Consider the following 23684-nt stretch of genomic DNA (forward strand, 5'->3'; position numbering starts at 1 on the left):
TACTGGCAGCTGCATATTCCTCCATCCTTCTCACAGCTAGCACTCTCAACCTCCTAATTCACCTGCACCATCCCCTGCCAGCATCCCAAGGACCAGAGCTCTCTAGGGGATTTGCCAAAACCCTCCAGGGACAGGTACTAACAGGCACCATAGCAGAACCCTCCTACAACCTCACCACCCCCTAGCAGGGCATGACCCCAGCTGGGCAACCACCAAGAAGAAACTATCTTTAATACCTGAAGAAGAGTGCTCTAAATAACCCCCCTCCCAGTTACTGGACTAGACCCATAGATGGTCCAGGGGCACCCTAGTCCTCTGGGCTTTCCCTGATCCCTTCATTGTAAAGGAGATGAAGCAGCACTGAGCACAGAGGGGAATGCAGAGTGGTGTCCACTGCCCTCTATAGGCATAAGTCCTGCTGGCCAGTGGAAAAGGGCACAGAATAAACCCTCCCACCGACTGTAGTGGGGATAATGGGATCTTTCAGGTGCAAGGGCCAGTTGGTGTCAGTCTCCAATACAGAGAAGAAGGGGAGAATTCATTGCTTCTTTTCCTCTCACCTGTAACACCCACAGATAGCAGTATGTAAGGTGGGGTTTTGCTAACAAGTTGCTGTAAGAAAAGCCAAGCTGCATGCATGCTCATTGCCTGACCACATGAGCAGGAAACTTAACAGCAGGAGCCCAGGTTTTACAGGTAATTGCGAGGTCTCATCTTCCAGCCACTTGAAAAGACGTGCACAAAAATCACCACCTTAATCAAAAGTTCTTGCTGATTTTCCTATGGCAGTGCCAGTCTGAACCCTTGACCTAAATGTTTTTTTTCCAGATCTGTGGCATTTTGCTGCATTACCACCCTCACTCCTCTTCTGTGCACACAGGAAGAACTTTTCCTTTCTAGAATACACAGCAAAGGGACCTTTCCAAGCCTTCCCCGTCTGATAGTAGGTAAAGGGGCCCACCCCAATCTCCATGCTTTGCATGTACTTTTGTCTTCATGCACACGATACAGTGCAGTGTATTACTGACCATTGTTGAAGACACATGAGATGCTGGTTAGCACTGTGATGGGTTCATTCTCCTTAGAAGTTATATAGTTTTTGCATACATGGCTATTAATTTAATGCTCAGCATGCAGGTAAGGCATGTGTGTGTAAAGCTGAGTGTTTTAACCATTTCTGCACAATGTTCTCATTGTTGCCTTGGTGGGACAGTGCCCTAGCTTTCTGTCTTATGAGCCCAAGAATGAACGTAAGATTGCAATACAAGAGGGGGAAGGGAGGTCCTGCCATGACTCTGTGCTCCTCATTTCCAGTAGTCAAAACTGGTTAATTCCTCACCACACACAGACGGTATCTCTTGTTCCTCTAACAGCTGCCTCGCTGTCTCCGCCTGCACGCCTTAGTTTGCATGTTACTTTCTCTCTCTCTTAACATCTGTTTGCAAACAGGTTTTTTTTTGTTCTATCTCCAAAAGGAGGAAGTGCCTCATGTTCCACACCAACGCATCCTTGTTACTTCTCTTAGATCTTCCTTCTTATTTCCTTTGTTGTATTTTCAAGCAATTCCTTTCCTCATTTCCCCTGCAATGAGAAGATTCCCCCTGCCCCTCCCGCCTTTGGTTTAGGAGGAATAATTTTTTCTGAAGTCACTAGAATAATAGAACAATTAAGTATTTTAGAGCACTTTGCACCTTTCAAGTTTAACACACTTATTGGTGTGTCACATGTCACTCGCTTTACATGAGCCATAAGAAATGCAGATCTGTTGCAGGTCTCATTAGGAAGTCAGGTATTGTAACTCACATTTAACTCTAGAGGTCAGCAGGTAAATCTCTCTTGCTGGCCAAAATGCCATTATTAATAGGATTTCCATTATGTAGAGAGTCCCACTGTTCCCAACAGACAGCTGAATCAGAAATCAGACTTGGGTCTTGTACTGTTCTTGTTGCCTGTTTGTTATGAGACACATTTTAACCCCCCCCCCCCACATTTATTTGTACATGTGTAGCTTTTCCTTATAAAAAATCACTTTCACACACTTTAAGCCCTACCGTGTGTATGAACACTGGTGGAATTTATTCACACTGATCTACCTGCACACACTATATGTACTTTGAGTGTGTAAATATGTGTGTAGAAGTACTGAAGGATTGTGCTCACAAGTAATTGTGCATATAAAGCTGCGTGCAGTGAGACGGGGGCCAAATATTCCAAACATTTGACTTACTTTATATAAAAAGAGAGGTAAAAGTCACAAAACCACCTGTGCCAATTGGATCCCCTCTTTTCTGCTGTCCAGAATCCATATATTGTACTACAACTAGTTTCTTCCGTATGGGGCAAAGAGGCAAATGATATTCAAAACCTGGCGCTGATAGTTCTGTTCAACATTGCAAACAAAGTGCTGGGGGTAGTTGCTGAAGAAAAGGCACAAGCAAGAACAGGAACTTGTAACCCGGCTTAAAGTGCAATATGCTAAAGCCACGCCAACCCTTTCCCATGTTCCTTCTCCCCTCCCCCATGTGCACTTTTACTCCACTCTGTTGTAATATTAACTGAAGGCAATGTTTGTGCTGACATCTGTGACATTTCCCATTTGCTTGCCCCACTACACCCTCTGGAGAAAAGTCTAAATTCCAACACAGCAATATTGACTTTCATTGCCATGTTTTTCTGGTCCAGCTGCCTCTCTGCCAGGATGTGGATTAGACAAACACCCTTGTTTGTTTAAAGCAACACTGGACCTTGCTGGAAAGCTGTTCAGAACATTCTATTTAGCCACTAGGCTGCATCTGATTTTATGCATTTTCTGAGTTTTTCTGCCTTTGTTATTGCTCTTTTCCCCATTCCAATTATTTTAATTACATTTTGTGAGCAACAGAAAAATAACATTTGTGGGTCAGAGCTTCAGCTGGTTTTAATCAACACAGCTCCACTGAAGACTCTACCACTATGACAATTTATAGCAGCTGTTACAACTGGCTAGCAGATTAAAAATATTGACAACATTGGGGCAGAGCCAAGCACAGAACCCTTTTGTCTGCTGTGTTCCAGTCCAGTTTCCTGTCTACTGCACCCTGCTCTCTTCGGTAGGCCTTTATAATTTTGGTTGATACGTTGCCAGAAGCCTCTTTTTCATAAGGCAGCCATAAGTGAGTAACAGCCAATGGAAGACCTTGTTCTGCCTCTCTTGCTCATGATGAGCAATACTTTACTTTTCAAGTACCACTTCTGGAATCCATGAGACTGCTCTCAAAGAAGGTATTTCTAGGTTTAGGACAGGCAGAATGTGGTGATAACATAGCGAAAAGGGTGATTAACACAGTTTCCCCTCTGGTTTGCTGGCTTCTCACCAGGTCTTTCCCCCATCCTTGTTCTCTAGGACTGCCTTGCTGGGCCTTCTGTCTCTCTAGGACTCTCACCAGAGTAACTCCTTGTCTTTGAGTCCTTTAGGTTACAGCCCTAGAAGGAAAGCACTCCCTACCTCTTCTTTCTGAGTCAGTGCTTTCTCTACATCATTGTCCCAGAGCTCTTGCAGCGGAAGTCACCAAGAGTCATCAAGCCACCAGCTCAACTGGAGGATAGCTGCTGCATTACAGAAGAAGCTGAGTCTAATTCCCTTTAAAGGCCCTGCCACTCTGTGACTAATGAGCTGCACTGAGAGTCAGAAAAATCAGGCATCTATTACTGGTTCAGCCATTGACCAGCTTTTTGAATGTGGATAAGTCACTGCTACTTGTTACCCTCTTCCACAATTTGTCTGTTCTGTCTTTTTACAATGCCAGCTGAATGAGGCACAGACTCTCTCTTGCTATGCGTTTGTGCGGCACCTAATTTTGGTTGGGGGCAAAGGATTGTAACACAAATAATTAATTACAATAAGTATCAGAGTAGGAATCTATTGTCTTCTAAAAAGTTTTTAAAGAAATGGATTTGGCAGATAGGTAAGAGCTGGACTGTACAGTGTAAGCATTCTAGAATACTGGCCCACTCCTCTATAAGAGTTTCTGGGAAGTATTTTTTCATGGGACAGTGATACTTTCATTCTCAACTCAAAGAGCAAACCCAAGCTGTCAGTGTGTTCTCCCTTGTCCAAACCTTAACACCTCCTCAGGACACAGCAGAACCTGACTGTCATTCAGATGAGCATTTTCAGCTGGTCTCAGTCAGACTCTGATAAAATAAGAATGGATTAGGGTCCATTTGCAGTCCAAGATCACATGTAGAGTAGGATTAATTCAGATGATATCGCATTTGCTTTCCTGTGAAACAGAGGTAACACCAGATAGGTCTGAGAGGAGCCCCAGGCATACAAGTTACAGACCCACAGCAGGGAAAGAAAAGCTGAGAAAGCACTGAGCCACACTAGCAAATATTGACAAAGCAGGTCAGAAAACAGGAGGAGAGAGGCCATTAAACAGCTTACTGTGTAGGAGATAAGAGAACTCTTAGTGACTTAGGAGCAAAGTATCAAATCTGCTTTGCAAAGAACACATCAGCAATTAATAACAAAGATATAGCTGTGCTAGTCTATATACTATCAAAACAAAAAAGCAGCAATTACTGCATGTTTACCTTGTCCCAGATTTTAATGATTTAACTACAGGCTTGGTGGCATGTCAATTTTTTTCTGACTCTAGGAGATATCAGTGTTTAAAATGTTTTTTTAAAATGTTATCAACTTAAAGTTTTAATTGTGGGAAATTATGGAGGAGAAGGGCCAGTCAATTATTTAATGACAGTAGGTACTGAGATTCAAACAATTAAAGATTTATAGAGGTTAACATGAATTGTCAACGTCACATATTAAAAAAGTGGCAAGTATCTTAAAGCAAACCCTAATGGTCCCAAGCTGTGTTTTTCTCTTTTTTCGATCTGTAAATTTCAATTATTATGGATGGAAATATTTTTTTGTCAGTTCCATCTATCCCCCACCTTGCCCCCAGAAGTTAGAAAACCCCATGGCAGCAAAGCCATCCACTATGTCCTGCACATTTCCCAGAGTCACAGTCTTCCACAGCAGATGGGCACTGATTGCCTTGGCTACCTGCACCGCTGCGGCCCCCACTGTAGATCTGCCCACTGCTAATTGCTTTCCCACTGACTGGCAGCCAGTGGGTGTTGCAAACTTCCACAGAGCAATTGCCACTCACTTGTGAACTGTTAAAGTAGGTCCCATTTTGGTATCATAGCGCTTCACAGTGGGGGACAGCAAATCACAAAATTCCATGGAAGTGGCCTTGCACATGCAGAAGTTCTGCAGCCACTGCCGGTCATCCCAGATCTCCAGAACGATGTGGTCCCACCAGCATGTGCTGGTTTCATGTCTCCAGAACCAGCGCTCCACTGCATACAGTGCATCCAGGTCAGCCAGCACCTCTGCATTCCCAGTCTCCTGTTCTTCAATATCATCATCCGAATCATCTGCATCCACCTCAACCTCCTGCTGGCTTTGTCTAATAAAATACTGCACGGCACTTTAGGAAGTGGCCATAACACACTGTGCAACAGTTCTAAGCTGTTCAGGAACCATGCTAGCGCCAGGCAGCAGCGTGAGCTGGGGGGAGGCTTTGGGAAAATGGCCTGAAAAATGGTGTGAAATTCCTTGGGCCATTTATCTTCCAGTGGGGGCTCTGGGGGGAGGGCACCTTGCACTCAGGGATGATGATGTCAGACACCCACAAGCATTTGCGGCACAGTTTTTCCTATAACACACTGGCACAAAAAACCAGAATGCAATGGGGCTGCAAGAAATGTGGAATAGGTGCCCACAATGCATTGCTGACTCAGTTAAACCTAGCTAAGGCACTGGAGATGCACTATGTTGACTTTCTGAACATTTGCAGACACTCAGCTTCCACTTTACAAAATCTAGATGTAAAAAGTCAACTTCAATAATTTTGACTTTGTTTCCTAGTGTAGACGTAGTCTTGTATATCTGGTGAAATTGACATTTATTGATAAAAAAAAACTAATCCTTCCAAGCCTATTTACCTAATTGCTTTTAGGCTCTGAGCAAGCCCACGGACAGCAAAAAAGTCACTTTTGGATTCCTTTCCCAAGGGGACTTAGGGAAGGCACTCAGCAGTAGTTGCTCCGTTCTACCCCACTTTTATGTAAAGACAAACTGCAAAGGAGACCTTGAGCTGGATATCCAGACTCTACTGTAGTGGACGGTTGTTGCTGTTTTCTGGGAGGGACTGAATTGATTTTTTTTGCACCCCCGCCTTTACACGGCAGCCTCTGGGAGAAAAGAAGAGCCTGAACTGGATTTCAGTGCACTCTAACGTAGAGTCTTATTTCAAGGTCTGACGAGAAGGAAAGTCTAATGCAGACGTGGTCAATAATTTTTGATGGCATGCGGGGAGGCCACTCTAAGATTTTGGAAAGTGGTCCAGGGCCATACTTTTCTATGGAGGTGGTGTGGGCTCTGGGACGGATGTCGGGGGTAGATGGGAACTCAGGGTAGGAAACTGGGGTGAAGGAGGGGGCGTGGGGTCTGAGAAGGAGTTTGGGTGAAGAAGAGGTGGGGTGGGGTACTGAGGTGCAGAGTCGGGGAGTGGGTATGGGTAGAGGAGAAGATGGGGAGTGATGTAGGAGCTGGTACAGGGTCTAAGAGGGAGCTGTGAGCTGGTGTGGAGGGGAGGAGGGTGCAGAGGGTGTTGGGTGCTGACCTGGGGCAGGGGATTGGGTGCAGAGTCTGGGAGAGAGTATGAGTGCAGAAGAGGATTCTGACCTGGGGCGGGGGAATGTGGGCGGGGGTGCAGGGTCTGGGAGGGAGTTGGGGTCTGGTGTCAGAGGCAGGCTAAGCAGTTTCTGGCCAGCAGCATTCTCAGGCAGCCTTCCAATAGCCTCAGCCGACTGGAAAACCAGCCAATGGGAATTGAGAAGTTGTGCTGCACTGCCCCCACCCAGAATTTTCAATTCCTATTGGCCAGAAACTGACCAATGGGAGCTGGGAGATTTTGCTGGGGGTGGGGGCAGCACCCAAAACTCTTCCCACTCAGTCATGCTGGAGTGGTCTGCAAGCCAGATTAAAAAGTTCGGAGGGCCAGATGTTGCCTACCACTGATCTAATGGTTAATATATTGGAGTCTAGTATTACCACAGACTTCCTGTGTGACTCCGAGCAAAATCACTTAGCGTTTCACTTCCCTACCTCTCAGCGATGATGTGAGAATAAATACACTAAAAAGTATGAGGCTTTCTGATACTAAGTTCAGGGGCACATTAGACAAGCAGGGGGTTGTATAAATAGAAAATTCACTTGCTGTAAGAATATAGAGCCCCACTTCCACCAGTATGAAGTATATGAGACTGTTGTGTTTGTATTCAAACAAACACTATCCAAGGTATAAGTCAGCTTGGGACAATGGTCTCTTTGTGCCTACTCCAGAACAGCCATCATGACCCACCAGTTTCCAGCATTGACTCCGGAGCAGAAGAAGGCCCTGTCTGACATAGCTCAGCGGATTGTGTCTTCAGGGAAGGGGATCCTGGCTGCAGATGAGTCTGTGGGTAAGCTGAACAGTGGCTGATATTTTTTAAGTGTCCTTGAAGCCATTCTTGCTTTTAAAATAAATAGAGGTACCAGGCAGGAGTGAGCAGTCCATCGGGTCAGGGTTGGGGTTTGTGGACAGAACTTCGAGGGCATGTGCTAAGGAGAGAAGCCATAGACAGGGAAGTCCGAATTCTTAGCTACTGCAGCCTTGCAATGATAAAAGATAAGTGAAAGGAGAATCATACTCAGAATCGTGCTCTCTGACCTTTGGCCCCTCTTGCTAGGTACTATGGGGAACAGACTGCAGAAGATCAAGGTGGAAAACACAGAGGAAAATCGCCGTGCCTTCCGAGACATCCTCTTTTCTTCAGATGCCTCCATCAACCAGAGCATTGGGGGAGTGATCTTTTTCCACGAGACGCTCTATCAGAAAGACAGCAATGGAAAGCTATTCCCAAATGTCATCAAGGACAAAGGCATCATAGTGGGAATAAAGGTGAATATCTGCTGGCACAGTAAAGCAGGGCCCTTTCTAGCATGACTGTGCACAGGCAGGGATCTTGCTTGCAAGCAGTGCTCTTCTGCCACTCTAGCACCATTTAGTTTGCATTATCCCTGCAGCCAATGCTCCTGTACTCTTCACCAAATACACGTCTGCAGCCATTGAACTTTTTCAGCCAAACCTTCCCATCCCCAAGGCCCCCACTCAGACCCTGTAGAGCTCTTACTGCATCCCCTCCCTCACTTTGTCCTTCAGACTTTCAGTTCTACCTTCTCCAGTGACTCTCCCAAACTCCAAGAGTTCTTGGGTTGTTCGCATCAGCAGTTCTGCTCCCTGATCTCAACGCTCTGTTTATTCATTGTTGTTCATTCATTTTTCTCCCCTGCAATTGCCTCATTCCCCAGCACTTGTTTTCTGTCTCCTCCAATGACTTGGTTTACCAAGCTCTTCACCATTTGTTACCATGACTGCTGCAGGTGAATGAAGACGGAGGAGTCTGTACTCACCCTGGGCTACAATGGCAGAAACTGTCTCGATCTGTTAATTGTTATCACATCTTCCTTTCCTTATACCCCTATAGCTAGATAAAGGAGCAACCCTACTGGCTGGAACAGATGGAGAAACCACCATTCAAGGTGAGACATTTCCTCAAGCTGTCAAGAATAGAATTACGTTTCTTGGCAAGGAGAGATTTAAATGATGCTATGTTGGGAGCTCAGTTATGGTTCGTAAAAGTGAAAGCTATGGGGGGATGGGAAGAAGCACTTCACAAGCAGTCGTGGCTGGAAGAATTGTCACAGAGAGGCATTACAAGGATGGTTTCCCCATATTTGATATTCCTAGTGATCTCAGGCAGCCCCCTTGACTTAACAGACACTTTCAGGAAGTCATTTTCTTCCCCCTCCCCACATTCTGTCCCATGTAGCTGATTCAGTGGTTTTCATTTTTTTTAAAAATATCTTTCTGTTAAATTCTCTTTGCATCAGTTTACATTTATCAGAATTTTCCAGATCTGAAGAAGTGGATCTGTCCCATGAAAGTTCATCCCGCAATAGATTTTTTGTTAGTCTTTAAAGTGCTACAGGAGAGCCTTTTTTTTTTTTTTTGGAAGAATTGTATTTGCAGTGAGTGGACGCAAAATAGTGGCACCAGAAGTGCCAGGTGGGAGGAGGAGGAAAAGCCCTCATTGCTCTGCATTTAGGCTACGTCTACAGTATGAAATGAAGTTGGATTTAATAAAGTCAACTTTTCAACGCTAGATTTTATACAGCTGAAGTTGAGTGTCCACAAATTGGATACAACGCCCTACACCCCCACCCCCACGGCCCTGCAGATACCAGTCAGAATGCAGAGAGCAGCTTCCCTTTGCCCAGAAATATGCCTTTTGACTTGATGAGCACAGCCACAACAGGAAGTAAGCAGAAGGGCAATAAGTTACAAGGGGTCTTAGTCTTCATGATTGAGGGCATAAAGCTGATCACCAGCTCGGATCAGGGAGCATAATCTCCTCAGCCCTTCTACCCCCATTCCCTCACAAGTTAATATCGTGTACAGTATTTGTTCATGCGCATTTTGGGGTGTGGAATTAGATGGTCATTTACCTCTGATGTATCAGGTCTTACACAGGGAGAGTCAGGATATAAGATTTTATGAACTAATCCTTTGACCTTGTGCAGCAGTTCTAACATTATGGGTCCTGCACTAGCACTGTCTCAGAGGCTTTGCTAATCACAGTTAATATGTGGTTTCCTTATCTACCATCCTAGCTATCAGTTTAATTCCCTGAGGGTTGCACTGTGAGCACCCATTGCATTGGACATGCACAGAAAGGAGGCATTTTGCCTGCTCCCTGGGTAGACGGCTGAAAGCCCACACAATAGCCTCCTTTCTTGCCTTGGCCAAATGAAAAATAGGAGGAGTCACAGACCATGCCTCCTGCACACAGCATCCCCATCCCTGCCTACACTATGTTGCAGAACACAGCTTTCAGCCCCAATCACATACACCTGGAGGCTCTACATAAGGCAACTTCCTTTCCTCTTAAAACCTGCAGGGCTGGATGGGCTCGCTGAGCGCTGCGCCCAGTATAAGAAGGACGGTGCTGATTTTGGCAAGTGGCGTGCTGTGCTGAAGATCACAGACACAACTCCCTCCCCTCTGGCCATCCAGGAGAATGCCAACACACTAGCACGCTATGCCAGCATCTGCCAGCAGGTATAAACTCTCAATGTGCCTGTGAAATAGTGCCCTCGCTTCCCGTGGTGTAGAATAAGTTGTGTCCTTTCCTGACCTCTTTTTAGTTCCCACATATTTGAGAGAAGGCCCCTTTGCCCATCGTGCTGAGTGTCTTTTGATATCTTCTTGTCCAGTAGCTTTTCTTGCTTTACTCTCCCTTTCTCAGGATATCCCCTTTTGGGAGTCCCTCCTCCAGATCTCCAGTGACATCTTTGTTTTTCCATTCTTAGCATGGGCTGGTACCCATTGTAGAACCAGAGGTCCTACCTGATGGAGAGCATGACCTTCAGCGCTGCCAGTATGTGACAGAGAAGGTAAGAATCTTACCTACCAGACATGTCCCATTTTCATCAGACTGTACGACCATAATACTTAGTTCTTAAACAGAGTTTTCCACCCATAATTCCCAAAGAAGTTTCCATTTTACAGGCAGGTATGGGGGAGGGAAGGAGGCACTGACATGTTACATGAGTTGCTCAAGGTCACACAGACAAGTGACAAAGTTGGGAAGAGTGTCCTAGCAATGAGGCCACCATTTCCCATCAGAGAAGGGCTCACCGAAGAGGAAAGGTGTCGTCCAGGTGTCTACCACCATTCCATATTTTGTAATTTTCTCTTCCTGACTAAGGTAGGTTTGAGGGGCTAATGCCAAGAATTCCATGACTATAGAGAGTCAATTCCTCTATCATCTCAAAGGGACAAATACTTCTCCACAGCAGGGTTGTTAAGCTTGTGGGTAAAGTGATGGGAGGGAGGTGGGGGAGTGAAGCCCAGAATGTACAAAACATGGATAGTGAATGTCCCTCTCATCCCAGGAATGGGTTGTCTTTCTCAGCAGGTTGGGGTATCTGGGTCCCACTGGAGAATCAGTATGGGGTGAACCCCAACATTGAGCAAACGTGAATAAGCATTGCATGAGTGTTTTTCTCATTGTTTCCCAGGTCCTGGCAGCTGTCTACAAGGCCCTGAATGATCATCATGTCTACCTGGAGGGGACACTGCTGAAACCCAATATGGTGACTGCTGGGCAGTCCTGCCTGAAGAAGTATACGCCTCAGGAGGTAGCCATGGCAACAGTCACTGCCCTCCGTCGCACTGTTCCTGCTGCTGTTCCTGGTAACTCCTCATTCATTCCTCTCCATTGTGTATCCTTACAGATTCAAGGATTGTCTGCCCATGTGCCTCAAACTCTTTTTGGAGGCTGCTTATAGAACCTATCATAATCTGAACCCATCAAATCTCACATACTGAGATGCAGTAAGACCCTGTGGGAGTCAGACCACTATCTTCCATGTTTAGTTTAACACCTCCAGTTGCTTCCCTTTACTGACCTGTTCTGTTCCTGGGGCTGGGTTATGTGGTGGTTGGATTGAGAGATTTTGGGATGATTTGTGCAGACCCAGTAATGGAAAGATCAAGCAGACACTTGTGGTAGGTTTGACTGGGCAAACCAATCATATGCGTACGCAATCTCACTGAAGACTGTCAGGATGCAACATCTATCGATACAGAGTTGACCTCTTTCTCTGGGAAAACAGCAATCTGTGAATCTTTATGTTCCCACTGTACGATTCTGCTTCACCTTAAGAAATCAGAGTGAATCGTGGTCTCTAAACATTTAAGAGCCTTTTTTTCCTCCTACAGGAATCTGCTTCCTATCTGGAGGCCAAAGTGAAGAGGAAGCCTCTCTCAACCTCAATGCCATCAACCAGTGTCCTTTGCCCAAACCGTGGAAACTAACCTTCTCGTATGGACGGGCTCTGCAGGCATCAGCACTTGCTGCATGGTCTGGCAAACCTGAGAACAAGAAGGCTGCGCAGGAAGCATTCTGCAAACGGGCACAGGTATGACACCTTCACTTTCTCATCCTGACTGAGGTGACTCCAAGTCTAGTTCTAAGTCCAGGTCTTTAAAAGAGCCATCTCCCCACTTCACAAAGAGATACTGTGCAACCCCTGCTGTGATAGATAGGGACATGTTCTTCAAGTTCTGAAGACCACCATCCAGCCTCGTGTTTGTTTCATATTCACCCAAGGATGTTTCTTTCTTGACTTTGGTTCTTGGCTGACAGCTGTGCACTTAAGTCTAGCATAGGAATCTCCAGTGCAAGCGTCACCCCAGAGTCACAAAAATAGTCCTCAGAGGTACTCTGGAGACATCCATAAGAATAAGCAGGCGGTTCACGCTTCTTACCCAATCATCCTTTGGCCCCTTTGCTTAGGCAGACAACTAGGATGCTAATTAAAAGTAACTTCCGCGGACATTTTTAAAGGGAGTAAATATCTGAGATGCTTGTCTCATTTCTTATAGGCCAACCCACACCTATCACAGAGCAATAATTTTTCCTCACTACTAAAATTTCTGCCTTAGAAGTATATACAGGATCTTTCCTATTATATAATTTTCTAAATTTTCCAATCCTCCTCTTTAATTTTTGTTTGAGAATTCACACAAGAGCTACCTATTTCCCGGTGTTCTTTATTTCTTCCTCCCCACTCTTTTTTTTTTTTAAACTGTCTCCTCTGGATAACTTTCTGCCTCCTTTTTCTTATTTCAGATTAATGGATTAGCATGCAAAGGAGCATATAGCGCCTCTGGGAAGACTGATGCAGCTGCAACACAATCCCTTTTCACTGCCAGCTACACATACTAGGGTATGGGAATTCATTGCCACCCTGTCCTGCTAGTGGTTAGCCGGAGGGGCCTGAAAAAGAAGAAATCCTAGCCATCTAAAGGCAAATGGAAATCATGGGGGTTCAAATTATTAGCTCCACTGCACACTTTAATTCTAACATGTAAGGAGGTAAATCATATCATCTTCTCCAAGGAAATGGTACCTGTTTTCAAGACTTTGTCCCTATGGCCACTGATAATATACCAAATTGCTCTTTCCTCTTGAAAGGCTGGTTTTTGACTTCTTCCCCAGCAACATGAGAATGAGGGCAACAGTTTTCACCACAGGCCATCAATTTTCTCCATTCACCAGAAAATAAAGTGCATGTCCCCTCCAGAACCACATGTTGCAGCTGGAAAGAGCATAACTGATTCCTGTAGTACACATTCCAGATAATGTTTTCAATCTATGAGCTGCGAATAAAGCATCTGCAACTATGAAATTATATGTATCGGATGCATCTTAACTGTGTGTGAAGGTACAAGTACACATATATGCCTTAGGCTTACTTTTCAGTGCTTGTTGAATTTTACATGTATAAACTAAACCAGACACAATAATTTCTAGTGAACCCCAATGAGATCAAAATAATATTTTTTTAAAAAAGTCTGCATTCTTGATGTCTTAGGCCTTGGGCCTGCAATCTGAGCTTACTAGAGGACCTCCAGGTGAGAAAAGAGCTCTGCCCACCTTTCAAGGTCATAGCCACATATCATTAAAGTTACCTCCGAAGACTGTGTCCAGAGTCGTCCTCAGTTTTATGCTGAGCCTGGTACACGTTGGGACAGGACTTTAAGAGCTGAGTTATTGATGTGTGAATAATACCTCAGGCTTTCAGGGATCTTTTCATCTGCTGATCTCAAAGTGCTTTGCAAAGGAAATAAGCATTGTTATCCACATTTTATACAAGGAAGCACACTGAAGCACAGAGAATTAACCAAGACCTACTGTGCACACAAGGAATAGAATCTGTCTTCTGAATGCCTAGGCCGTGCTCTATCCACTAGGTATTACTGCCTCCAAAATAACACCACAGCAGTTTGGGACCAGGTAAGATGGGCCTGTCCATGGCCACTGCAATTACAGTGGGAACAGCCAGGAACGGGGTGCATGTCTCGCACCTTGGAGACGGACACACCAACTGACAAAACTCTCTGAACTATATACAATATTAAATAGCTGTCCCTTAATGTGGGGGTGAGCAAACTTTTTAGGTCGTGTCCCCCTTTTCAGCCCTGCAATTAGCCGGCTCCTGCAGCCAGTGGGAGGACCACAGGAAGGGATGCACGGGGGTGTGCTCCAAAAGGGGGTGGAATGCTTAAGAAGGGGCTGCTGGGAGGCTCCAAGGGTGCCTCAAAGGGGGAGGGGCGTTTGGGGGGAGGACCCTAGGAGGTACCCCAAGAGGGTACTTCATCAAGCCAGGAAATTGCCAGCTGCCCCTGTCACTTGTCTCAGGGCCTCAGTGCCCCCCCGCCCTCCAGCCAACATGGGGCAGGCAGGCTTCTTGGCTGGGTGACTGGAGTGCACGCTGCTCCAGGGGCTCAGGCACTGGGCGAGCAGCGGTTCCTCCCAGGGAAGGAGGGAAGTGCTGTGGGGCCAGGCCAGCTGTGGTGCCACGGGGAGAGCACAAGCACTGAGACACCCTCCCCTGACAGTCCAGCTCAACGGCTGGGAACCAGCTGCTTCACCCTGGCAATGGCCGCCTCTCCCCGATTGGCCCAATGGTGTGTGTGTGGGGGGGGCGGGGGGGGACATTCCCTTAGCAATGCAGCAGAAGCTGCAGGGGTCAGGGGTGGGAAGAGCCCATCACGCTGCACCCCCATTACAAAATGTTGTGCACCCCCACTTTGTGCACCCCTGCCTTAATCCACCCCTGCAATAGGTTTATAGTTGCCCCAGTGCTCCTCTCTCGCCCCCTTGTGTTCACTGTACAGTATTACAGCCTTTGTTACCAGAGCCCTCCCCTTCCATTTTACAAGAAATTATCGCACTCCAAGCACATCTTGTTGTCCTGGCATAACCAACCCTTTCCCCTGACACAAGCTATGCCAGCTGCGTGCCAACTTTGGTTGTCCTCGCTCTTTCCATTTACAAGTTCTTGAATAAACAGACCTTAATGGTGATGACATAAGTCTATTCCCTATTGTACTCAGCATAAGTCAGCTTTCCCAAAACAAACCATCCTACACATGTTTTCTCAAGCAACATACGTGCCAGTTAGCGTAGTGGAGCTGTCAGGGATCCTTCCCCACTCCACGCTTCGAGTGCAGAAAGTGGGGCCCTGCAGGGACTTCAAAATACCTTGCCTATACACAGGCTTTAGCATAAAACTTCAAGGGCACAGAGTCCCTGACCCTGAGGGTGCGGGGGTAGTTCCCTGCCACCACCTGAGTGGTAAAAGATCACCCTAAACCTAGGAAGATGCACTCAGGACATCTTCCTGTGGGGTACCCCAAACTCTTAACCCTCTCTCAGGAGAGAGCTTGGACACACACAAACAAAACCCTGTAACTCAGTAGCTGACCATTTTGGTCTAAGGCACAGACTCTACTTAGGACACAGGATCAGATCAGTTATTTCCCTGGGACTCAGCTTACAAGTTACAGTGGGGAATTCTCAAGTCAAACAATGACACAAAAACCAGTACAGAGCAGCCAGTCCAATAGCCATAACCTGACTGCATCTAACTATATATTTCCCTTGTACTTACACCTCGATGGCTGATCTTGTGATGGTCAGGTTATTTCTGATTTTTCATTCCACTTGTCTGGGAAGACATCTCCCTCTCTGTCCCATCCACAGAGAAAAAAATGCCATGAAAGCTGTAACTGTTCTCAGTTTAAACAAAGCTACTTCACTCCTACTGGCTCACCTGGGATTCAGGTTACCTCAGGAAGATTAAACTTTTCCCTGCACTCATTCCTGACGGGAGCTTACACCAAAATTAAGTGCAATATACATACACACAGTCAGTCTTAGCTTTTTCGTAATTTGGAATTGGATCTGCCTCCTTGCTGAAAAAGTAGTAAATGATTCACTAAATAATAGTGTGAGAAGAATGACTATTCAAAATCATCTCGGAATTTAATTTCAGAATCCCATTTAAGCATAACAGATTTAAGAATATCTGTAACAACTCAGAGTCATCCATTAGTACTATTAGCAGTACTGCTGCAACTAAATACATTTCAGACAACAAAGTATCAATAGCAAGCAAAATATCTCAACCATTCACTAAAACCAGCACCATGGATGGGTTTGTAGTAAGGACCAGAAAATACCACCAACATAACATAGATTAAAAGACTGCTCCATTCATTAATGCCAAAAATTCTCCTTTTTGCATTATTAACAACACCTTTATTGACATGGTTGAGTTCTCACAACCAGACTACACTCCACCTACTTGAGCAGACATTGGTGGAGGACTGCTAGTTACAGTGTATTTAAAGGAACTAGAACAGCAAGCAGGAAATACTAAACAGAAGTTTGCCAGTTTTAGCCTTAATGGCTGGAGCAGTGTACACAAGCTGGGGTTGCATCTCTTTCAGAACCAATAGCTACGTCAGGAAATGCCGACCCCGCTAACATTTTTCAAGAAATGACAGTAAAAGCTGTAATAAACTGAACAAAAACTCAAACGTTGTGTGCCAAGTTTTGGCACAGACAATGCTGCAAACATGTCAAAGATCAGAAGATACACAGAAAAAGAAATGGGAGTATGCTCCTTAATAACCTATAGCTGCAGCGTTACATGCTGCCTGCTTTGGCACTGCTGACCTGGAAGCAATTCTCACTCTCCACTCAATCTTCCCCCAACACAGAATCACCTCCTGTTCCCCAAAGCCCACACCCACTGTCCAAAGCCTTTACCCCCCCATATCCCTACCCCCAGCCCTGAGTCCCCCCTTAATACACATCTTATAGAACTGGAAGGGACCTTGGAGGTCATCTAGTCCAGCAGTCCCCTGCTCTCTTGGCACAACCAAGTACTATTCCTGATGTCTATTTGCCCTGATCCCTAAACAGCTTCCTCAAGGATTGAACTCACAACCCTGGGTTTAGCAGGGCAATGCTCAAAGCACTGAGCTATCCCACCCCCTTGCAGCCCAAGCCCCTCATCCCAGGGACCAGGCCAGAGCACTCTCCCTTCCTTTACCCCAACTTGCCAGAAGGCACTTTTGACATCCAGGTACCTACGCGCTGAATTGAATTCCACGCACCACCCCCAGCCTTGCTCTGTCAAGGGCCGTTCACCTCCACGCAAATTGCATCCCCCAGAAAGCTCTGCGGTGCCCCACCTCACCCACATGACTGATGTGGGGCTTTCGTTTCCAGAGCAATGGAGAGGGGAGGCCTTCCCAGCAGGCAGCGTAATGCCAGAAACTGAGCTCTCCCATTGTGCTTCAGTAAGGGGCTGGCCTTTCAGTGCCCTTTCCAAGATGGTGGCATCCATTGGGTTCCTGTGCATAAGAACATAAGAATGGCCATACTGGGTCAGACCAAAGGTCCATCCAGCCCAGTATCCCGTCTGCCGACAGTGGCCAATGCCAGGTGCCCCAGAGAAGGAGAACAGAAGACAATGATCAAGTGATTTATCTCCTGCCATCCATCTCCTGCCCTTGTACTGAAGGCTAGGGCACCATACTTTACCCCTGGCTAATAGCCATGTATGGACCTAACCTGCAAAAATTTATCGAGTTCTTTTTTAAACCCTAATAGAGTCCTGGCCTTCACAGCCTCCTCCGGCAATGAGTTCCACAGGTGGACTATACGCTGTGTGAAGAAAAATTTCCTTTTATTAGTTTTGAACCTACTACCCATCAATTTCATTTGGTGTCCCCTAGTTCTTGTATTATGGGAAAAGGTAAATAATTTTTCTATATTCACTTTCTCCACACCATTCATAATTTTATATACCTCTATCATATCGCCCCTCAATCGCCTCTTTTCCAGACTGAAAAGTCCCAGTCTCTCTAGCCTCTCCCCATATGGGACCCATTCCAAACCCCTAATCATCCTAGTCGCCCTTTTCTGAACCTTTTCTAATGCCAATATATCTTTTTTGAGGTGAGGAGACCACATCTGCACGCAGTACTCAAGATGTGGGCGAACCATAGTTTTATATAGGGGAAGTATGATATCTTTTGTCGTATTATCTATCCCTTTTTTAATAATTCCTAACATCCTATTTGCTTTACTAACTGCCGCTGCACACTGTGTAGATGTCTTCAGAGAACTATCCACTATAACTCCAAGATCCCTTTCCTGATCTGTCGTATCTAGATTTGACCCCATCATGTTGTATGTGTAATTTGGGTTATTTTTTCCAATGTGCATTACCTTACACTTACCCACATTAAATTTCATTTGCCATTTTGCTGCCCAATCACTCAGTTTGCTGAGATCTTTTTGTAGTTCTTCACAATCCCTTTTGGTTTTGACTGTCCTGAATAACTTGGTGTCATCTGCAAACTTTGCCACCTCACTGCTTACCTCATTTTCTAGATCATTGATGAACAAGTTGAACAGGATTGGTCCCAGGACTGACCCCTGGGGAACACCACTAGTTACCCCCCTCCATTGTGAAAGTTTACCATTTATTCCAACCCTGTTTTCTGTCTTTTAACCAATTCCTGATCCATGAAAGGATCTTTCATCCTATCCCATGACTGCTTAATTTACATAAAAGCCTTTGGTGTGTGCGCCAGGAAGTGGCTGAGTTTGGGGGTCCCTCCCCACAGGGCGTTGTGGGGGTTCCCACGGTAACTCCAAGGCAGGATACCCAGCTGAGGCTCCCAGCAGCCATGCAAATACAGAGTAATTAGCCCCTCTGACAACATAAAACAGGATGCCTTCCTGGCCCTCGAAACATGGGGCTGTCCTGCCCCAAAATAGGATGGATGGTCATCCTTAGGCAAGTAGTACCTGCTTGATAAGAATAAGGGGATTTTGAAGTTGGTGGGGTCCTTTCGAAAACGACCTGTATAGATGAGGCACATGGCAGCGAAAAGCGGGAATTTCGAAGATCTGAGGCTGCTGGCATGCTAATGAGGTGCTGAACACGGATTTCAGAGCCTCATTAGTAATGGCCATTTTGAAGTTTTGTGCCAGTGTAGATGTAGGCAGGGAGTGGCAGAGGAGAAAAGCATCAGAGACAGCAAGAGAGGTGAGGGGCACCCTGCCCCCGTAGCCTCAGGGTTCAGCCAAAGGCTGGAAAGACTAGTACTCAACCTGGTTGGACAAGGGGCTCCTACCTGCTGCCCTCAGAGCCCAGGAATCAAAGCCCAAACCTTGGCAAGGACAAACATGCCCATACTGGGGGCTGAGGATGGAGTTGGACTGTCCTTTCACAGTTGGTTGTTGAATTACAAATGATTGCTCTTAGATCATGCAAGGGTTCTTTTACAATTCTTTGCTTGACATTGGTATCTCCAGAAGCATGCTTATGCTGTTTCAACTCTTCTGTATATAATAGTGTATGTCCTGTCCTGGCTCAGAAATGGTTAACATGGACCTTAGTGGCCCATTAACCCACCTGGTTACACCTGTAGAGTGGAGCAGACCTAACTGCAAATGAAACCGAGCTGGGGAGGAACTGTGGGTGCTATTAAAAGAGGCAGTTTGTTACAGAAGAGGCTGTAGGGTGAAATTCTGCAATCTTTTTTCATAGTACTAGGCCGGGGAGAGGGAATAGGAAAAATCAGGTCGGGTGTGGAAAAAGCCAAGAAAGGCTTAATAGGAAGAAGTGCAGGAAGATGGCAGCAGAGTCCGCTGGACTGAACCTGAATTGCCTGCATAAACCAAATATGGAAAGTAGGCCTAGATTCACCTAATAAGTTGGTATGAAACCCTTAAGGTGATCTAAACTATCATGCTCTGAGTAAAGGGTGACTGGATCAGAGCTCTGAAATGAGGGTAGCAGAGTAGATGGAGTCAAATACCTTTAGACTGCCTAGAAGTAGGACTGTGACCTATGCAGAGAGCTGAGGGAGACTACTGCAAGGCCCAGGGTGATTGTCAGCAGAGAGACTGCTATTCCATGCCCAAGCACAACAGAATATGCCTATGGTAAGTTAACTTTCTTATACACTTCTCCCAGCCCAACCACATACACAGACCTACCAGCATGTGGCAGTGTTTCTACTAAAGTTTCATTTTAAACAATAAGTAAAGGAGTAATTTTGATGCAAATCTTCAATTCTCCTGGGCTGGGAAGAAAAAATGCACTTGAGAGTATGAGTTTCCTAAATTACTTTCTAAACACTGGGGTGGAAAAGTGATAGCTATGAAATCTCTTGATTAAAGCTGCAAAATAACTGCATTAGTGCATAGGAATTTGCAGTTCTAACGAATAAAAGGAAACACTCCACTATTTTCCAAAACTTATGTTTGCACTTAGGTTAAAAAAAAATCCTCCTAGGATAGGAATGCCAAATGCAGATTATTGAAAAGGTCTGAGAAATACAATCCTAGAAGATCTGTCTGATGCACACTGCAGCACTAGCTGTTAATACAGATTACTGTAAATACCCCTATCCAAACAGATCCAGGCCTACCAAGCATGATGGTGCCCATCCACGCTTACAGGACCCATACTTGTCCTCCAACCCTTTGCACTTAACCCTACCTGTGAAAGGCAGTACAGTCAGACATTCTAATACATGGCCACAGTTTCCCATTTATTGTACATTTTTATTTCACATCTGAAAATCACAATGGTCTACCATTGTTCACTAACTATTGAAAAAAAGACACATGCGCTGTGGGGAAATGCAAAAGGTAGCATGGCAGCGAAAAGCAGCAATAGGGAAAACTTAATCAACTACTGAAGGGCTGAGCAGAATACGGTTACTTAGCATCTGGTGGGGGTCCTTAACTAGGAATTTCATAGCTATGCTGAATTTTGGCGATACCTAAAAATGTTAAATTAAAACAATGTCTGTTCTGAGTTAGCCTGGAGCTCATTGTTTTGGTAGACACACTTGATTACAGACTTGCTGAACCTGAAGAAACCTCAAACCCAACATCTAATTAATTGCAGCTGGAATGGTTTTTGACTGTGTTATTACTGATAGGACCTACCTTTCCACCCCCTTCAAGGAAAGCTGACTGTTACAAGATACACTGGAGAAAAGGAGACAGTGACTATACTAATTCCCTCCTCCACAATCAGTGGAGCACACAAGAAAATCTGACAAATTGCAATGGTCTCTCACTACAACATGTACATGAAGGTCACAAAGCCCCAACAGGCAATTCTAGTAATTAAATATACTAGAATGCAACAATCACTGGCATTCATTTATCCTCACTAATCACTGTATCACTTACAAGATATGAGTGAACCACAAAAGATCTACAGCAATAAGCTAGAACAGACTGAGGATCACCCTACTGGGCTAAAATTAGCATATACATCCTCTTAGCCACTAGATCTGAGCCCAGGCTCCAGCAGAAGCAAGAACATCTGCTCTACTCTTTTAGCCTCCTGGAGCAATCCTGAGTTAGTTGACAAAAAGCTCTGAAAGTTTGTTGGTTCTGTACTGTAGCAATATATTTACACAAGCATAACCTGCTACCACTGTTCTATCATTAAATGTGTTTTCTCTGAAGCAGTAAGGTGTCCTTGAAATCTGAAGACTTAAGTGACTCCCAGTGGAATATACGTTCAGACCACCCTATCAAAAAATCTTTTCTAAACATCCCAGATGCTGTCCATCTTCTCTGGCATGACTCAATACTTCCACGTAATCTTGAGATTTGAGGGCAGCTCTGCAGCGCATAGCTCATCAAATTTTGAGGCATCTTTCACCTCTGTGCTGTAGAAAGTTAACACATCTCCAACAGTGCTCATTTGGTGGAGCCGTGAATTGGGAACTGCATGACCTAGCTCTGCTGCCAGTTGTGCCAGGAGGCGATACTTCAAGTTGCTTTCTTTTAGTGAGGCCTTTTGCCAGTCCTCGGGGAGTGAGGGTCCAAAGATCATCCTGACATGACACTCGAGACGACTTTGAAGATCATCTGGGGGAAGGTATTTCCTACTGCGTGGGGGGGGAACACTGACCGGGATAGGTTCCTCTTTCTCTTGAACTGCGGTCTCCAATACCTTTGGTTCTTCTGTCTTCTTCCTGTTCATCAGAAGGAAATATTTTAAATATTTTAGCTGCTACAAAATTGAACTGAAGTGTCCTTTCACATGGTGCTTAGATATTCCAGTCCTCCCTTCCTCTGCCCCACATACATTTCACTCCAATGATATGGCAGCTCTTCCACAGGTCTGTAAGATCAACCTATTTCCTTCACTGGTTTTCATAAACACTCAATACAAACACTAACACTAAGAGTTAGTTCCCTGCTTTTTCCAGAAAGCCCATCTTTAAAAATTTTACCAGGCAAGTACCACTTGCCTTAGAATGACTAATCATCCATCCCATTTTGGGCAGGCCAGCCCCATGTTTCGAAGGCCAGGAAGGCCTCCTGTTTTATTTTATCAACAGGATTAATTACCCCATATCTGCATGGCTGCTGGGAGACAGGAGTGAACGAGCACAGCTGCTACCCAGTTCCCGGTTCCACACTACTTGCGGGAGCCAGACCAGTAAAGCTGCTGCCTGGCTTCCTGCCACATGTGGGAGCCAGGAGGCGCACTGGCACAGGGAAGTCACCTGCAGGGCCACAGTCTGTTCCCCGTACCCCAGGGCATGCGGCAGCCAGGATCTGCAGCTGCCCCCTGCACACAGCAGGATGGCTGCCCCCATCGGGCAGCTACTACCTGAGTGACGGTGACCATCTGTCCCATTTTGGTCCGGACACTCCTTCCCCCAAGGTGCCGCATACTTAGTCAGGGGAATATGGTCACCCTAGGCTTGCCACAGCCAGAATACCACCAAAACGAAGACCAGGCAAGGAGACGCTTCATTCCTATCCTGCTTTTGCTTATAAAAGTAATAATTTGCACTTTCACAGCCTCTTTGCGAGGTGCTCCAGTGACTGGAGACAGGTTTATGGTGCTATCAACTTCTAGGCTTTATCTATTCATAATGCATTAAAGTGTTGGCCCTGAAGGAGCAGCCATGGCACGAGCTCTGGGTCAGAGCCCTCCCGGGGTGCCATGAGGGGAGCAGCTAACAGCAGTGGGAGTGCAGTAACCTGGTTTGCACTGGTACGGGAGTGCGCTCACAGCCCCGAGCCAGAGCGCTGCAGGGCTAGTGCAGGATCTGCGGCCCAGGCGCGCCCGGGGACCCGTGTGAAATGCTGAGCGCATATGCATCAGCAGTGGCATTTCCCCGGCTTGGGCACGCGCCGGCCCGCGCCAGCCCGCGCCAGCAGCACCAACAGGCACCGCAGGAAAGGACGACGCCCGGCTGAGCTGGGGCCCCGGGGCTGGAACCCGTGAGGGTGCGGCACGGGCTGAGGCTGGGCATAAGGCAGGTGCTGAAGGCGGGAACGCGCTGGGGCAGGCGCGCGGCGGACACTCACACCCCGGGAAACAGGCAGAAGTCTCGGACCGTTTCTCAGCGCCCCCGTCCCTAAGCCCCCGGGGGCCTCAGCCGGGCAACCTGCCTCAGAGTTACCTTGGAAACCCCCACAACGCCCTGCGCGAAGGGACCCCCAGACTCAGCCGCTTCCCGGCACGAAAGAACCCAACGCCCGCCGCCATCTTGGGAAGGGCACCGAAAGGCCGGCCCCTGCCTGAAGCACGACGGGAAAGCTCAGTTTCTGGCACCCCCCTGCCTCCGGGGCCGCTCCGGAAACAAAAGCCCCGCAAC

The 23684-nt window shown here is 46.3% G+C and overlaps 2 protein-coding genes across 9 annotated transcripts in view; one reads left to right on the forward strand and one right to left on the reverse strand.

Annotated features, from left to right (window-relative positions):
• The window catches only part of ALDOB (aldolase, fructose-bisphosphate B), a 28998-nt gene extending 15644 nt beyond the window's left edge, over window positions 1-13354 (forward strand). For 3 of the 8 annotated variants that reach the window (XM_074994642.1, XM_074994649.1, XM_074994643.1), the window contains exons 2-9: window positions 7397-7518; window positions 7786-7997; window positions 8584-8638; window positions 10057-10217; window positions 10469-10552; window positions 11180-11354; window positions 11883-12082; window positions 12796-13354. In XM_074994642.1, the coding sequence (XP_074850743.1) occupies window positions 7407-7518; window positions 7786-7997; window positions 8584-8638; window positions 10057-10217; window positions 10469-10552; window positions 11180-11354; window positions 11883-12082; window positions 12796-12891 (1095 nt within the window). In that variant the 5' untranslated portion in view covers window positions 7397-7406 and the 3' untranslated portion in view covers window positions 12892-13354. Of the gene's footprint in view, window positions 1-828; window positions 948-7396; window positions 7519-7785; window positions 7998-8583; window positions 8639-10056; window positions 10218-10468; window positions 10553-11179; window positions 11355-11882; window positions 12089-12795 lie in introns of those variants that run through there. The other 5 variants (XM_074994645.1, XM_074994648.1, XM_074994644.1 and 2 more) reach the window with 3 other exon arrangements.
• A 3479-nt stretch (window positions 13355-16833) lies between these two features.
• Window positions 16834-23597, reverse strand: MRPL50 (mitochondrial ribosomal protein L50). The gene is made up of 2 exons (XM_074994651.1): window positions 23490-23597; window positions 16834-22043 (listed from the first exon to the last, which is right to left on the reverse strand). The coding sequence occupies exons 1-2, from the start codon at window positions 23573-23575 to the stop codon at window positions 21650-21652; spliced, it is 480 nt and encodes a 159-aa protein (XP_074850752.1). The 5' UTR covers window positions 23576-23597; the 3' UTR covers window positions 16834-21649.
• Window positions 23598-23684: the final 87 nt, after the last annotated feature.

This window comes from Carettochelys insculpta, chromosome 5, assembly GCF_033958435.1.
Source record: "Carettochelys insculpta isolate YL-2023 chromosome 5, ASM3395843v1, whole genome shotgun sequence".
NCBI lineage: Eukaryota > Metazoa > Chordata > Testudines > Carettochelyidae > Carettochelys > Carettochelys insculpta.